Source organism: Orycteropus afer, unplaced genomic scaffold (assembly GCF_000298275.1).
Source record: "Orycteropus afer afer isolate SDZICR_OR568_19922 unplaced genomic scaffold, OryAfe1.0 scaffold00125, whole genome shotgun sequence".
Lineage (NCBI taxonomy): Eukaryota > Metazoa > Chordata > Mammalia > Tubulidentata > Orycteropodidae > Orycteropus > Orycteropus afer.
Window position 1 is genome coordinate 4,605,044 of NW_006921712.1, and position 17,260 is coordinate 4,622,303.

General features: G+C 40.5%; 1 protein-coding gene across 1 annotated transcript; it reads left to right on the plus strand.

Annotated features, from left to right (window-relative positions):
• The first annotated feature begins 14,860 nt into the window (after positions 1 to 14,860).
• KBTBD11 (kelch repeat and BTB domain containing 11) lies at positions 14,861 to 17,008 on the plus strand. The gene is made up of 3 exons (XM_007944437.1): positions 14,861 to 15,274; positions 15,338 to 15,971; positions 16,071 to 17,008. Exons 1-3 carry the CDS (start codon positions 14,861 to 14,863, stop codon positions 17,006 to 17,008), a joined length of 1,986 nt encoding a protein of 661 aa, XP_007942628.1.
• The last annotated feature ends 252 nt before the right edge of the window (positions 17,009 to 17,260 follow it).

The window sequence follows — 17,260 nt, forward strand, 5'->3', positions numbered from 1 at the left end:
ACAGTCCTCATCTATAAACCATATTGAGTCACATGTTAAAAGAATTTGTAAAGACAACAATGAAAAAAGAACACAGAGGTTTCACTGATTTAATCTCAAGGCTTACAGAGAGTTTTTACATCCATACTCATAATTGACAATTTCAGCACCATCCTTATTTCAAGTGATTTGTCCTATTGTTCACCTAAGTACATGCATACTTGTCAGACTATGTATTTTGATTTCTAGTGCAAAAATAACAGCTAAATATTACTAGCAATAACAGATCAGTTACTTCATCTACCCTCCCTTCACATTCACATTTTCCTTTTCCACAGTCACCTAACTTGAGAATAGACCCAGATGAATTTGAATTTGGATAAATTACCAATGTCTTTCTCTGCAGTTTCCAGCCTCTCATCTTTGCCGAGCTGATCTAAGGCACTTCTCTTCAGCCATCCAAACTCAGAAAGTACAGTTTTCTTGACAGTAATTTAGACGAACCAAATCTAAGGTATTTTCTATAGACATAAAGTAGTTCTCCTTGTTCTGTAGTTACTAAGCCTGAATAGGAATTAAAAGTTAAATAATGCCCTATTTTCGAGAACTGTGCTGACATTTTTGATGATGCAGATGCATAAACAAGCCGTAAACCAAAAGTAGTAAGTTATGGTGAGAAGAGTAAAGCATAAGAATCTTTTTGGTAAATAGTGACCAAACCAAACCAAAACAGAACAAAAAATTTGGAGAGAGGTATTATCCTGTTTTCAATTTACACTAACAATAGTAAATTACTAAACTAAAATTAAGCTTACTGCCATCGAGTCGGTTTCGACTCATAGTAGCCCCTCCTTGGGTTTCTGAGGTGGTATCTTTAGGGAAGTAGATTGCCCGATCTTCTTTCCGAAGAGTGGCTGGTGGGTTTGAATCGCCAGCCTTTGGTTAGCAGTCAAATGCCTTAGGCACTATGCCACCAGAGCTCTCCCAAATACCTTGTTGTTGTTTTTGTTGTTATGTGCCATCGGTTAGCAGGCAAGTGTCTGAGCCACTATACTACCAGAGCTCCCCCAAATACCTTAGGCACTGGCTTTTAAAAATATTGGATAGAATTGTAAATTGCAAAATATTTAAAATATTATAAACAATATGATAAAAGGCACTCATGTATCCTGCCAATATTTGTTATAATTTTGCCACATATGCATTTTTGTTTAAGAAACTAAGGAATACAAAGACTTCTTTTTTCTCTTTCCTCCTTTCTTCAGAAGAATAGCAGAATTTCTGTCTATACTTCCTGTTTTAATTCTTTCACATATGACATACATTATTATTTAAAATTTGTGTAAATGGAAAACTGCAAACCTTTAAAAATTCAAAAAATTTTTTTCAACTTATTAATATTGATACACATACCACAGATCTAGTTCATTCATTTTAATGTGTGTAGTAATTTTAGCAGTAATAAAAGTCAGTGTAAAAGTTTAATCAGCATTTTTTTTTCCTTTTGTTTGATGGAGCACAGGGCAATCTATCTAAAATACAAAACTGATCACATCACTGCCCTGCTATTGTTTTGCCTCTTTTAAGCCATCAAGGGATTCTCATTGTAATTAAGATAATGAAATCCATGGACTTGCCCCAATGTCCCGCATGACCTGCCTCCTGCTGACCCAGACAGCCTTGCCCCCAGGGCTCCTCTGCTTGCTAACTACACTCTAGCCATTTGGCAGTTTTTAGACCTGGTTAAGCTTGTTTCCCAGCCACTCCTCGGAAGGAAGATGGGGCAATCTACTTCCGTAGTGATACTGCCTCGGAAACCCAAGGAGGGGTCACTATGAGTCGGGTCCGACTCAATGGTACATAACAACAACAACAACAAGCTTGTTTCCACCTCAGGTACTTCACTCTTGCTTCTCTCTTTTCTACCAGTTTTCTGGCTAACTCCGACTTTCTGTCAGGTTTCACCTTAAATTTCCTTTTTCAGAGCAGTCTTCCTTGAGCTTACAGTAGAAATCAAATCCTTCTGTAATAATCTCTTAGAATCTTGTTTATAGTTTCATCATAACAATTATAATTTGTAATTTCATAAGAATTTATATAATGGCTTAAAATTTGCCTTCCTAGACTGTAAACTCTGTTTACAAGTCCATGGGGGCTGGGACCAAGTCTATTTGGTTCATTACTGTTTTTCTACTATCTAGCTCACTATCTTGTACATTGTAGGCGTTCAATATATATTTGCAAATGAATTAATACTGTCAATTATAAATTTTATGGTAGTCAATGAGAATGAACAACTGTGAAAACAGATTTTATTTAGCCCAGGTGTCTCTTGTTTGTGAGCTCAACTTTTCATTGTTAGGACACTCAGCTTTGATTTTGTTGTTTTTGTTAGATGCTGTTGAGTCAGTTTCAACTCATCGCGACCTCATGTACTACACAAGGAAACACTGCCCCATCCTGGGTCATCCTCACAATTGTTGCTATGCTTGAGCCCATTATTGTAGCCACTGTGTCAGCTTTGATTTTAATGACTTATTTTAAGTCAAGTTTACCCAAGAATTGCTCATGATTTGATCGTATTTTTAGAAAGTTCAGGATAGTTTGGCAATTCAAGTACCTCTATCCAGAGTCTTAGTGATTCTAAGTGATCCTACTGTTCATACATTATGTTTAGCTAAATCAATCATTCTTGAATTTGAGGCAGAAGAAAGGGCAGATGCTTCATATTTCATAATATTCTGAATTTGCATACCAAAGGCATTTAAAGAAACTTTAAGCTATAATCTTTGTTGTTGGTTTTGGTATGTGCCGTGGAGTCAAACCTGACTCATAGCAACCCCTCCTTGGGTTTCTGAGGCGGTATCACTATGGAAGTAGATTGCCCAACCTTCCTTCCGAGGAGTGGCTGGTAGGTTTGAACCACCAGCCTTCTGGTTAGCAGTCAGGTGCCTTAGGCACTATGCTACCAGAGCTCCTAAACTATAATCTTTATGGAAGCAAATTACCAAGTCTTTCTCCCATGAAGCTGCAGGGTGAATCTGAGCCCCCAGCATTTTGGTTAGCAGCCAAGGCACTCAACAGTTATGGCACCAGGGCTTGTTCTATCTTTCTGTCTAGCATCCATTTATCTATCACAAAACACTTGCCATTTCAACTTTTTTTTTTTTTACTGTTTACAGTTTAGTAACATTAGTTCAACCAGGTTTTGTTCCATTTTGTTTTTTCAGTTCATCAAAGTATGTGCTATTTCAGGAAACTCAGTATAGTGTAGTAACTAGAAATGAGTTCAGGTACCTGTTGTTCTCAATTTAATCTCTCTTTAGATTGAATCTGAATGCACACCACGTCCTTGAGCAAGTCAGAATCGGACTTTATATTCCTCCTCCAATTTCAAGTGTGGTAAACTTCAGGTATAGTACTACATCATCAGTAAAGGAAAATCTTGTGAAACTGGAGGCTCTAATAGAATGTATCTCAGAACTTTTGCATTTACAAAAGAAAAATCCATGATCTGATGAAGAAAGCAGATTAGTAAATATATTTAGTAAGCTTTCATGTCCTTTTTGCCCAAATTTAATCTCTACAGTCTTTTCAACTTCCCCCACATAGCTTCTACTAACTGGTTAAGGGTAGAGGCACAAAGATAATTCATAATTATTATCACTTCCTCCATTACATCACATAGTGAACTTGATCCACAGAGTGCAAAACAAACATCCTCCAGTGGGTCAGGCAATGAAAGGTAAGCTCAGTGACTCGGACTGGTGACTGAAAATACATGGTTGACATATTTTTTCCCCTTTTCCTTGCAAGTGCCTCATCAAGAGCAAATGAGCTCAGCTTCTCCAAGGTTAGACCAAACATCTTAGTTTCTTTACCAGCAGGAGTTAATCCCTAGTAATTCATGTTGGCCCAGCTAATTTAGTGAAAAAAATAATCCCAGGCATTATTTTTGTTCAAGCTACATGTTTAATGCTCAGGAAACAGTAAAAGAGAAGTATATTGGATGTTCAATAGCTGAACTCTGGTTTTAGTCTGTTGCTAATTTTGCTTTGGTTTTTCTAAGAGTAGTATCTTAATCTTTCTGTGCTTCAGTTTTCTCATATATTACATCAGGGTATGTTAATCCTTCTATCTGTTTTATATGAATTATATAAAATGTGAAAATTGCTGTGAAAACATCAGGAAACATGTTTAGATAAATGTTGATGGGATTGTTAGTGCTCTTTATTGTTCTGTGAGCCCAAATATTCTGTAATAATAGGAAATTCATTGTTCTCTGAAGCAGGAACTACTTTTCATGAACTTATTATTATTTCATGAGCTTATTACAGGCCAGAATCTGAGCTGTGCAGAGTACTTTATAAACATCCCATTTAATCCTTATGAAACCCAATGAGGTAAGTGTTCTGATTACCTAGTGCTGCTCTGACAAGAATATACCACAAATGGGATGGCCTTAACAAACAGGAATTTATTCTTACAATTTGGAGTCCAAGTTCAAAGTGCCAGGCTCTAGGGGCTGGGTGAAAGCCCCTCAACCTTGGGGTCCAGCTCTGCCTTCTGTTCCCGGCCCACTGGAGCCAGAGGAATTTCTTCACTCAGACAGCTGCTGGCTGCTGAAGCTGACAAGCCCCAAAGTTGACAAGTAAAAAGCCACAGTCCCAATATTACCAAACCACACAGCAGGCCATTAACTTAAGTCCATTGTATGTCCCAAGGTCGGCAGAGTGTAGCAAGCTGCTGAGCAATGACACGACTACATGCAGGTTCCAAGCATGCCATAGGCTAGAGACCATTCTCAAAGCTTTTCCTTATATACAGGAAGCAGACCGCATCCCAAAGACAGCTACTCAGCTGCTTGTGGTAGATCCCACCATGGAGCTGACTGCCAGTCTCATCATGGGGAATAACTACCACCAGCTGCGTAGCCACTCAACCAGGCCCAGCCAAGTTGACACACAAACGTAACTACCACAGTAGGTATTTGATTTTAGTCAGAATTATTTCAGTTTCCCAGGACAGAAATCCTTCTCATACTAGCTTAAGCCAGAAATGGAATTGATTAGCTTACATACCTAAGAAGCCCAGGATGAAGCCATCTTCAGGCATGATTCAATCCAGACATCTCTCCCTCCCTCTTTGCGTGTCTTTCCATCTCTTGGATTTTCACTCTTTGTTGTTGTTGTTGTTTTTCATTGAAGATAAGCTTTTTCTACGTATTGGGAGAATGGTTTTGAGCAGCCCTTGCTTCCAGCTTTATGACTCATTAAGGCAAGGCTCTTTCTCCGCATCAACCTGATGGCTAATGATGCATCACTCCAGCAAGAAAGTTGACCTGGTCTAAGTCATATGCTCTCCTTGGGCCAAACACCAAGAGAAGGTGGTACTAGGGTTGGCTGAGACTGAAGAACAGGTCCAAAATTGTGACCATTGGGATAGGTTACTATGGTCGCTAGCCCAACCTGATTATAAGGAATGTTTACTGGGGGTAGAGCACTTCCTCAAAGGCACAGAACAGGCAGAGTCTCAGCAGGAAGATGCTCATTAGTGTATTATAATTTCCATCTTAGAGATGAGAACTCCAAAGCTTAAAATAATTAAGCGAAATGTGTAAAGTCTCATAGCTGGAAAGTTATACAGAAGATATTAAAATAGGTCTGGTTGACACCAAAGAAAATGTTTTTAAAAACATATTAAATATACTTTATGGATATTTACCATCATGAGCTTATTTAATCTTTACAGAAATACTATGAGGTAGGATTTATATATGATGAAACGTATTCAGAGATGTTAAAATAGTTCATCCAAGGACATACTCAAATTATTTTTAACTTATTAATGTCTAATTTTAAAGCCTACTCATTTTAGGCTTCTGAAAAGTGCTACTAGTAGCACCTTATTTTCTCAAAGAATAATGGTGTTTTTAGAATATGTTCATAACTGTTCAATTCACACTAGGCAGAGTGGTATAGAATTTTTATCCTGGCTCAGTCATTTACTAAAACAGAATCTCGGGCAAGTTTCTTCATCTCTAAGCATTGATTTTCTCAGCTATAAAATGGGGGAAATAATACCTGCCTTCCAAGGCTGTTTGGAGACACGGTTACTCATCTAACATGTGTAGAACAATGCTTGGCACCTATTTGAAAACAAGGTTTTATTCCACCTCAGTGCTTTCTGCTTTCCCCCAGATGTACACAGAAAAAAACAATAAGTGAGGGAAATTTGATTGATAAAGTGAGATAGGAAGATTTGTTAGATGCTTGTGCTTAAATTTGAAGGGTTAGTGGGAGAATATCTCTTGGTAGCTAGAGCTCTGATAGCATAGTGCCTAAGGTACTTGACTGCTAACCAGAAGGCTGGCACTTCAACCCCTCTAGCCACTCCTCGGAAGGAAGATGGGGCAATCTACTTATGTAGTGATACTGCCTCGGAAACCCAAGGAGGGGTCTCTATGAGTCGTGTCCGACTCGACGGCACATAACAACAACAAGAGATGTAAATAATTTGAAAGATTTCCCATGATTGATAATGGCCTATAGATTTAAAAACTATGGCCATAAAAGTCATACTTGTTCATCATAGAAAAATTTGAAAACAGAAATGTTTAAAGAAGAAAATAAAAATCTTTCATTGTCTCAATCCCTGTCCTTATCCTGGTGTTTTTCATTCTTTATATATTTTAAGGCTGTTTTTTTTTTTAAACGCACAACTTTTTATGATTAAAAAAGCAATACATATTGATTTTATAAAATATGGAAACTCATTTAGTTTTATAGAAGATAAAGATGACCTATCTTTAATCCATCATCCAGAGTTAACCTTTCTTTTAAAAAGGAATGTATCATGTTTGATATATGTGGACTATCTTATATTTTTGTGGCATATATCATATTTCACTGCTAATATCTTAATATACATCATTCTTTGTATATAGATGTTAAGAACTTGCTTTTATGTGGATGTTTTCAGAGTATTTTTTTCCCAGTTTTTTGTTTAACATTCAGAGGGAGCCCTGGTGGCACAGTGGTTAAGCGCTCGGCTGTTATTCCAAAGGTTGGCAGTTCAAACCCACCTGCTGTTCCATGGGAGAAGGTGGCAGTTTGCTTCCAGAAAGATTTACAGCCTTGGAAACCCTCTGGGGCAGTTCTGCTCTGTTCTATAGGGTTACTATGAGTTGGAATTGACTCAAAGGCTATGTGTTTGGTTAACATTCCTTCCTTCATCAACTGTTTACCAATTACCTTTCCAGAGCCCATCCCTGTGCTAAGGAATAGAGTGATTAATGTAGTCTTCCTTTTCATGAATTTCACGTTCTAATAGAAAAGGATGATACAAACACATATGAGTAATGATGCTATATGTTGCTAAAATAAGACATTCTAAGCAAACACAGATGACAAGATAACTAACACTGGGAAGTGAGGAAGGTAATATAGAGAAGGTAGCTTTGGAGCTTGACCTTAAAGAATGAGCAAGAATTTTCTGAGCTCAAAAAAAGACAAAGGTTGTCCTAAAGAGTGAAGCTCTAAAAAATTATACATATATATACACACATACACTTATATACATGTGCATATACACCCACACATATAGCTTATATAGAAGGTGATAGGCAATTCTGTGTGCTCAATGTAGTAGGATGGAGAGGTAGGTTCTGGCAAAGTAGAGTGAGAGATAAAGATGGAGGGTACCTTGGACTATTCAATCCTTATTTACCAACCTAAAGAGCTAAGACTTTAAGAATACCTATTACATAACATCTTTTTTTTTTTTTTTTGCTGAGGGGAGAAATTTGCAATCATTTTACTTCTTCCAATTAAGCCTTGCTAGGAGATTCCACCTCGTATTATTCCCCTAAATAACTTCCATAAAGGCATGCTGAGTACATGCTGATATAGCCAGGATGAGACTATTCTAGTACACAGTGTGCTTTCCCCACTGTCACCATCTGCTTTATTCTCAGAACTCGGTGGATTATCCAGATTTACTAAAATTTGGTTTGCAGGACTGCACAGACAATAGACTAATGAATGTGAATAATTTTGTCGGCTTCAATCATTCCAGTGCATGGATATAGCAGAAATCAACTCATACATAATCAGGAATGAATAACAAACAGAATAATGTAAGGGGCAACATGACGTGGTGGTTAACAGCATGGGGATTGGAGCCGGGTTGCCTGGGTTCTGATGCTGACACTTATGAAAGGCATAGTTTATTAATCGTATGATGTTGGTGAAATTACATATTATTTCCTCTTCTGTAAAATGGACTACTTCAGAGAAAGAGTTCCTGGGTGGCGCAAACAGTTAAGCACTTGACTACTAGTTGGCCATTCAAATCCACAGAGAAAAGTGCCTCGGACGACAGGTCTGTAATCTGCTTCTGAAAAAGGTCACAGCCTTGAAAATGCTATAGTGCAGTTCTCTGTACACATGGGGTCTCCGTGTGTCAGAACTGACTCCACAGTAACTAAGAGCAATAATCACAACAATCTCACAGAATGTTATGGGGATTAAATATGTTAATGTACATAAAGCATATTGAAACAGTGTCTGGCAAAATAAATCTTAACTATTAAGTTTTTATTACTGTTGTGGAATTAGGTTTATTTGCAGTTCCTCTAGACTTTTAGAAATGTCCTTCATAAAAAAAAATGAAAAATAATAACTTGTATTCTAGTGAAATCGAGGTGAATTTAATTAATGACATTTACTTACTCATTTAATTACTCAACAAACTAAACCATTTATTCAACACCCTGTTCATTTCTAAACTTCAGAGAACATATTTCCTTAAATTGGCTTTAATTTTCTTTTATTCATTTCGTATCTCATTTTTGAACTATATGTTATAGATATGTTGAAGACAAGAGACTAAAAGCATATGACTTTTCATATCCTCCCAACACTCAACGCAGTACCTTAAATTTAGTAGCCCATAGAGCATTGTTAATGAATGCATTTCAAAATGAAAATATGTTTCATGAATAATGCTTCCAGAAGGCTAGCTTTGTACTGTGTAAGTCTGCGTAAGTCTTTTTGATAGTAATTGTAAAACTACATACATCCCATCTGTAAAGAGTATTGAGAAAATGCATATAGAAATTGGAGCAAGGATTATTAGCTTCATGGAATGTCTGCAGCCTGTTTGCAATCTCAAACTGGTTTCCTTCCTGAGCCCACTCTAGGCCATTTCTTTCTACCCTCAGTTATATGTGCTTAGAAATTGTGCATAATTTTAATTTGGAACTAAAGGAAAAATAGCATTGAAAACTGTATTTGTTATCAGCAGTGGAACTGAATCAACACGTTCTGTTATTAAATAGAAATGACCCTGAGGTTCCCTGTAATTTTCTAAGAATATGATTTTTCTTGTGTGTAGGAGTTTTCTTTGTAATGAATCTCACAATTTATTGGCTATTTATTATATGAACGTCATCTTTCTGATGTTGTGGAATGCATACCATAAACATAGCACAGCTCTTTTCTTAAGGAATATGTAATGAAATTGAGGTGTGGTAGGGGAGACAGATACTAGAAGACTAATGCAAGACCTGATGTATAGAAGACATGGAATGAATGTGTTATAAGCAACACTTATTAAAGAAGTTTAGATAATCCTAAAACTATTAGCAGTTTTTTTAAGCTAATAATTTGAGAAGAAGAGTATTTTTAACACCTAGTATATGATATAATATAATGAAGTGTAGTATTTAGTTCTAAAGAAACTAATACTCAAATTAAATACATTAATAAACTAATGTCCACATGCAGTATATAATGATCAGTTAGGAAAACATATACAATCTTTTTTTTTGTTGTTGTTCTTAATTCCTATTAATAGTGAAGAAATTAATAGGAAGAAATTTTTTCTTTTTAAAATTGTTTAAGTACTTATAAGGTCAGAAAGAAATGTATTTAGGGGTGTGTCTATATTAATTAATTACATGTAATTAAAGCTTGTTCTTATTATTTCCCAACAGTCAAGAAGAAAACCTGGTAATGCCTCCCAATTTCTTTCAGTTAATATGCTGTGCTAAAGTTCTGTTTTTCTTCTGATTGTGATAGACTTCAAAAGTAGTGCTCAGGAAAATACTTGATAATCACTAAGGGGAAAAAAAAATCCTTCCAAATGTCCCCATCAGGTCAGAAGTTTCAGTTATTTCACAATAACAAGGATGGGCCCTCCGTAAAGAATCCTCAGTAGAGCCTCTTTGTGGAGAATTCTTAAGCTAGAGCCAACCACAAGATGAGGGGAAAAAGTCCCTTTGGAAATCCCTAAATTCTAGTCCAATGACATTTGAAACTAGCAGTCTTGGTACAGTTGCTGAAGTGTGAGAAGGCTATTAAACACAAAATAGGCTGATTCTTCCCCATCTAGTTTAAGGCAAAATGACAGTAATGGTTCATCCTAGGGAGGTGGGGGAATGACATAACTATTAATGTTGATTTTTTTTACCATCATTTGAAAACAAATCTGGTCCCTCTGCTTAATTTCCTCATTTCCCTTGTGGAATCTCCTGATTCTACACATCTTTTCTGCAAGGTGATGGGAAAGCCATAGAACCAGGCCATGCTGTGAAACCATCTTTCAGGAATGCTGCCTGCTGGTAGCTTCAGTGTGGAGCCCCGGTGGCACAATGGTTAAAGCACTCTGGTTTAGGCAAAAGGTCCATGTTTGCTCTGCAGGAAGAAGATGTGGCTCTAGCTTCTATAAATAAATATTTACATAAAACAAACCAAACTCATTGCCGTGGAGTTGATTCTGACTCATAGCGACCTCTCCTTGGGTTTCCAAGGTGGTATCTCTACGGGGGTAGATTGCCCAGTCTTCCTTCCAAGGAGTGGCTGGTGGGTTTGACCCACCAGCTTTCTGGTTAGCAGTCAAATGCCTTAGGCACTACGCCATCTTTATGGGGCAATTTTACTCTGTCTTATAGGGTCACTATGAAAGGAACTCTGGTGGCTTAGTGGGTAAGGCATTTAGTGGTTCAAGTCCTCCAGCTGCTCCATGGGAGGAAGATGAGGCACCCTACTTCAGTAAAGATTTACAGCCTTGAACACCCAGTGGGGATCACTATGAGTCAGAATTGACTCAGTGGCAATGGGTTTAGTCTTGGGTAGCTTTAATGAAGCAAAGACTGCTAATGTTGGCCTCTGAGTACTTGAAATGCAACATCACTACCATTTTGACATTATAGTCACAGATGATCTTCTAACATGTCTGACAAAATGTATAGGTTCAATAGCAATTTTGTTTTATATATGATAAACAGATATTCATTGCGTTGTATTATTTGTTGTATATGTAGCTAATTGTCTTGAGTACTAGCTAAGGGACTGTCATAGTTTGATCACTGTGAGACTGGTATAGCTGTTCTATGCTGTTTGATGGCCTCAGACTATACCTCTCACTCTGCCAAGTAACTCTGTAATACATGCCCAGAGGCACTTGGGGAGAGAGGTGAGAAAATATGGGTGGATATTGCAAAATCATCATCTCTACCAGAAATATACCTCAAAAGGACAAAATTTAATAATAATATTTTTTGTGGGGGATGTAAAATTAATACAGTTATAAAGAAACCCAGAATGATTTTTAGAGGTACTTACCATTTATTCTTTCTTGAGGTTAGCTGGAATAAGAATCAAATGTCTTTTAGTTGACTAAATGGCATTCTTATTGTGAAGGTGGAGATCAACTACTAGTCAGGTCAGCCTACTGGTTGACCTGCTGACTACTTCAGACTATCTATGTTTTGTCATGGAGATGCATCTTTTGCTTCATTGTAACTACAACACAGTATATATATGTATATATATACTTATCAGCTTTATGATGATTCTGTAGGGCTTTCAGAGAACAGAGTTCCAAATCTAAGTTTTTAAATTTGCTCTCCATTACAGGCTTTTTCTTTCAGTGATTTACATAAACATAACTCTTGAGACTTAGGCTTTTGCTGCACTTTCATATTATGGCAATGGATTTATTTTTTGGTTCCAATCAGAGACAAGCCAGAGACAGACCTAGAATTTTTTTTTTTTCAGGCCAAGGTGAAATTTTCTTTTTGTAGTAATATTTTACAGAAGCAGCATGAAAAGAATAAGCTAAATAAGAAAGCCAATCTCTATACTAAATATGATTAGTAATCTATTTGAATGTTTTAATTTTTATGTTGTGAGTCCTAGTAGCACAGTGGTTAAAGCACTCAGCTACTAAGCAAAAGTACTCAATAATTAAGTGGGTTTGATGGGTTAATTTTTATCCAACTTGCCCTTGTATGACTCAGCTCACTAGAAAATCATTTCTGAAACCCTTGGGAAAATTCATTTTTTTTTTTGTGAACTTTTAACATCTTTAAAGATTTTATAGTTGGTCATTACATTCTCATCACTGTGGGCCAGCATTCATTTCTATTTCCCTAAATACAGAACCAGAAGAAAGCAGGACATTACAGTCAGGGTGGTGGACAGCTGAGTAAACATTCAAGAGCATTTTGTTCCCGAAGTATTATCTGTGACCTACACACCCCATAGATCAGTTTCAGGTTACTCTTGAAATTTCTTAACATTGCATTTCCCATGCATCCTGAGACAGTGCCTTACACATAGTGAACACGCAAAAAAAAAAAAAAAAGAATGAAGATATGGGAGGGGGAGTTGAATGTCTTGAATTTCCAACTTTAAAACAGTTTTATTTCTGAGAATAATGGAAAAGCTTTTTTGGTGACACTGGTAGGAAGGGCAGGACAAAGCTAAGCATTTAGATACTAGGTATTGGTATTATATAAGATAAGCATAAAATCAGAGGAGTGATGCTGAGGGAAGAGCAGTTAATTATCATTTTATCTATTTAAGAGGTGAACACATCCTTCTATTCTATATAGCAGTGACAAACCTGAGTTATAGTTTTATGTTTTTATTTTCCACATTCTCTTCTTTAGAAAGCAAAAAGGCAGTTTAGCTTTCCCCTTGTGTTGACTCAAAAGACAGACCTCTAAGTCCCATTTCAATGGACTAGGGTGACTGCTAACCAGAATGTTGGCGGTTCAAAACCACCAACCACTCCTCGGAAGGCAGGTTGGGCAGTCTACTTCCGTAGTGACACCACCTCGGCAACCCAAGGAGAGGGGTCACTATGAGTCGGGCCAACTCAACACCAAATAACAGCAACAACAGGGTGCCTCAATGAATTTAGGAAATATTTTATAATTCATCTGTAGGTACCCACTTCTGTCTCCCAAGTACTTCTGCTTTTGCTTTTCTTTTGCTGCATTTGGGCTATTTTGGAGAATTGCTTCTCTGAGTTTTATCAGAGAAGTAATTCCAAGAATGACTAGTTCAAACATTTAGGAGTTGGAGCCCTGGGGGATCATCAATATATGCTACTGGAGGAAACCTGTTGCAGGGAAGTGCCTTCAGCACTTGTCTCCAAATACTTGTTTAACTAAAATAATTGGCTGGAAAAGACTAAAGGGAAACTGTTACATTTTAATAAAATTTCCTAATCTAGCTATGTTTTTCCCTCCACCCTACAGACAGGAATTCTTAATTTCACATATATATTTTATTAGGTTGAAAAATACAAAATTGTTGGTACTTGACTGCTTTTGACCTATGAAAATGAGCAATTTTATGTTCTCCAACCTAATATATTTAAGGCCCTAATTTTTGGTAATGACTGTCACCTGAATTGAGTTCTTCATATTCATCAAGTTACAGGAAGAATATTGAGAGGTCATCATTTTTTTAATATAGCTAAATGATTCTGTATATCCTCGGTATCAAAATATCCAGTGGTGAAAAATCACAATCTCTTTTGCTTCTAAATTTGAATTCTATAACCTGAAAGCTTTGGAGGGAAATATGGTAGAATCTACTGACACAAACAATCTTACTGAAAAATGCAAATTCAAACATTCTCTCTTTTTCTCCCGTAAACAGGAACAAGAAGAGTACGGTGAAATAATATGGAAACACCTGATACCCCAACAAAGGAAGCTGCAAAGGAAGGCTTCTGACTGATAAATGAGGAAAGCCATTCAAATGATTACAAAAATTGTTTTTTCTAACATCCGTATGGCAAGTGAATTATAGATTGCTTCTTCTCTGCTCAGGTGATAAGTGTGGATGCAAACACATTTCAAGAACTACAGATGCCAAGGCATGAAGACAAAGATTCTCTAACTCACCTTTCATAAACCATAATCATAAATGGGATTCATAAAGTAAAAACTCATTGGGGTGACTACAAAAAACGGAGATAAAAATCAAGATTCTAAAGTTTCAGCTATAGTCTCAGATTTTCTGGCTCTGTGGGCAGCAGAAATGTGATGGAATGAAAAGTGAAGGAAATGTAAAGTGATAAAGTGGGTAAACACTGACTCATAGAAAGAGCATGCCCTGGTTTGTTAGATGTAGCTTGGTAACTCAATTCTGCAGAGAAAGTACTATAAATAAAATACTTGCTGTAGCTCCAGGACTTTCCTGTACATTTAATTAAAGCAATACTACATTGGCATTGAGACTAATTCACAAAGACTTTCTTAGACTTATCTATTAGACATACAAAGTTCAAGTTTATTATGGTTCAAAAGTTCAGTACAGAGTGCATCTAGAGTTTGACACACCCCTCTTCGCAGGAGAGGAGTGCAGTGTGGGAAAGGCAAAGGGGATCGTCCTGTGACCAAAAAAATAAAAAAAAAAGGTGTAGAAACAAGTGAACTCTGATCACGTGCCAGGAAAAACATGTGAAGCAAGAAACCCTAGAGTAACGATTAACCTTGACCAGCCCAAGTCAGGGCGATTTTATACAGCTGCTGAGCGGGAAGTGGGTGTGGGAGAAGTAGCTAAGAAAAACTCTTACCATGGAGAACTCAGTGGCTTCCTGCGTCCTTTACCCAAGTGACAACCCAAGCGCCTTTGCTAATGGGGTGCGCAGAGAGGCTGGGGACCAGGTAGATGCTCTCGAAACTTCTGGAGAGGGCAGCCTGCAGCAGCCAGACACAGACGAGGAAGATCAGGGGACCGGTATCAATGGGAAAGAAGGCACCGAGTCCCTAGCGCAAACACCCTGTAGTTTCAGCTCTTCCCTGTGTTTCAGCTCCGGAGACGAGTCACCACCGCAGTCTTGTGCAACCGCGTCTTCCGCAGCGGAGGACGCAGCAGCCTCCCCGCCGACCTCCCAGAGAGGAAGCCGGGTGGTGAAGAGTCAGTGGGAAATCTACAGCGCCAGTGCCACGTCTGAAGAGCCCGCGCAGGAGGAGGCGGCGCCGAGGGAGGCCGGGAAGAGCTTAACGCCGCAGCCTCCGCCTGTCACTTATTGTGTCCAAACTGGAGGCCAGCCCAAGGGAGCGCCTCCGCCGAGCCGCACGGAGAGGGAGGTCGGAGGCGAAAGCTGCGCCTTCAGCAGCGCCCCCAGCAGTGCGACGCCAGGCCGCGGGTCCGCGGAAGAGCCCGACCTGGTGATCGAGGTGGCCGGCCGCCGCATCCAGGCGCACAAAGCTGTGCTGGCTGCCAAGAGCGACTACTTTAGAGCGCGCTCGTCGCGGGAGATCCTGCGTATCAAGGGGGTGAGCTACGTGGCGCTGCGGCTGCTTGTGGACTACCTGTACTCCGGACGTATGGGGGACGTGCGGCAGGACAACATCGCCGAGGTGGTGGCTGGTGCGCGCTTCCTGCAGATGCCCTGCGCCGTGCAGTGCGCCATGGACGCCATGAGGACGCAGATCACCCTAGCCAACTGCTATCAGGTCCTGAGCCTGGCCAAGCAGCAGCGGCTCGGGGAGCTCCGGGAAGCCGCCTACCGCTTCATGAGCGACCACTACCTCGAAGTGCTGCGCGAGCCGTCCGTCTACGGCCGCCTGACCGGCGCCGAGAGAGACCTTATCCTGCAGCGCAGACTGCAGGGCGGCCGCGGCTGCCTCCTGGCGGCAGAGATCAATGACGTCTTCGAGCGTGTAGGGAGCCGGCCGCAGAGCCGGGAGAGCAGCCGTCCCCAGAGTCCGTCGGCCGCGGCTGCAGCCGCCGCGCAGTCTCCTGGGGAGCAGCCCCCCACGCCGCCGCCCCCTGCGCGAGCTCCCTCGGAAGACGAGGACGGCCACAGCGACTCTGTCATCTACTACTACCAAGAAGCGGACAAAGAGTGGCGGGTCCTGACCCGGCTGCCCGAGGGCGCCAACGCCAAGGGTTGTGCAGTGTGTGTGCTCTACAACTACCTCTTCCTGGCGGGGGGCATCCTGGAAGGCGGTCCCGAGGGGCGCGCCCGCCTTTCGGACAAAGTGTTCTGCTACAACCCAGTGACCGACAGCTGGAGCACTGTGCGACCCCTGAGCCAGGCTCGCTCGCAGCTCAAGCTGCTGGCCCTAGACGGCTACCTGTACGCTGTTGGCGGCGAGTGCTTGTTCAGCGTGGAGCGCTACGACCCGCGCACCGACCGCTGGACTTCCGTGGCCCCACTGCCCAAGGGCGCTTTCGCCGTGGCCCACGAAGCCACCACCTGCAACGGGGAGATTTACGTGTCCGGAGGCTCGCTCTTCTACCGTCTTCTCAAATACGACCCCCGGCGTGACGAGTGGCAAGAGTGCCCGTGCAGTAGCAGCCGCAAGCGGTCGGCCGACATGGTGGCCCTCAAAGGCTTCATCTATCGCTTCGACCTTTGCGGTGGTCGTGGCGACCTCCAGGCTATGGCTGGTGCCAGCGGAGGGGTCAACGTCTTTCGCTACCACTGCCTGGCCAAGCAGTGGAATCAGTGTGCCTCGAACCTGCGGCCTCCGGGCGGACTCTCGGGCCTACAACCCTTCCGTTGTGCCGCCCTAGACGGCACTATCTACTGTGTGAACCGTGCGGGCACTTGGCGCTTTGTCCTCTCTCAGGACGGGGAGCCTGGAGAGGACGGGGACCAAAGGGGCCACTTCGAGCCAGAGTTGCTCAAAGCCCCTTTTGATGCCCGAGGTGTGCTTTTTCCGTTTGTGCTTACCTTGCCGGAAAAGCCAGACAGGGCCGAGGTCAACTAGGTATCTCCCTAGGGCAGTTCTGGGAGAAGGTAGCAACCATGTGGGCTGAGATCCTAAAATGGGAAAAAGGAGGTGAAGTGGAGAAGAGAGAGTGTGGGAGTGATAGTTGGGGTGGGCCACTGGCGATGCCCCATCATTTAAAAGCTTTGAATTTAGAAGATTGTCATAGAGATTTGAGGACATTTTTGCAATACCATTTTAAAGTCTGCTTCCCTATTCTGCATTTCCCTTTGCTTCACTTTGCTTAATGGG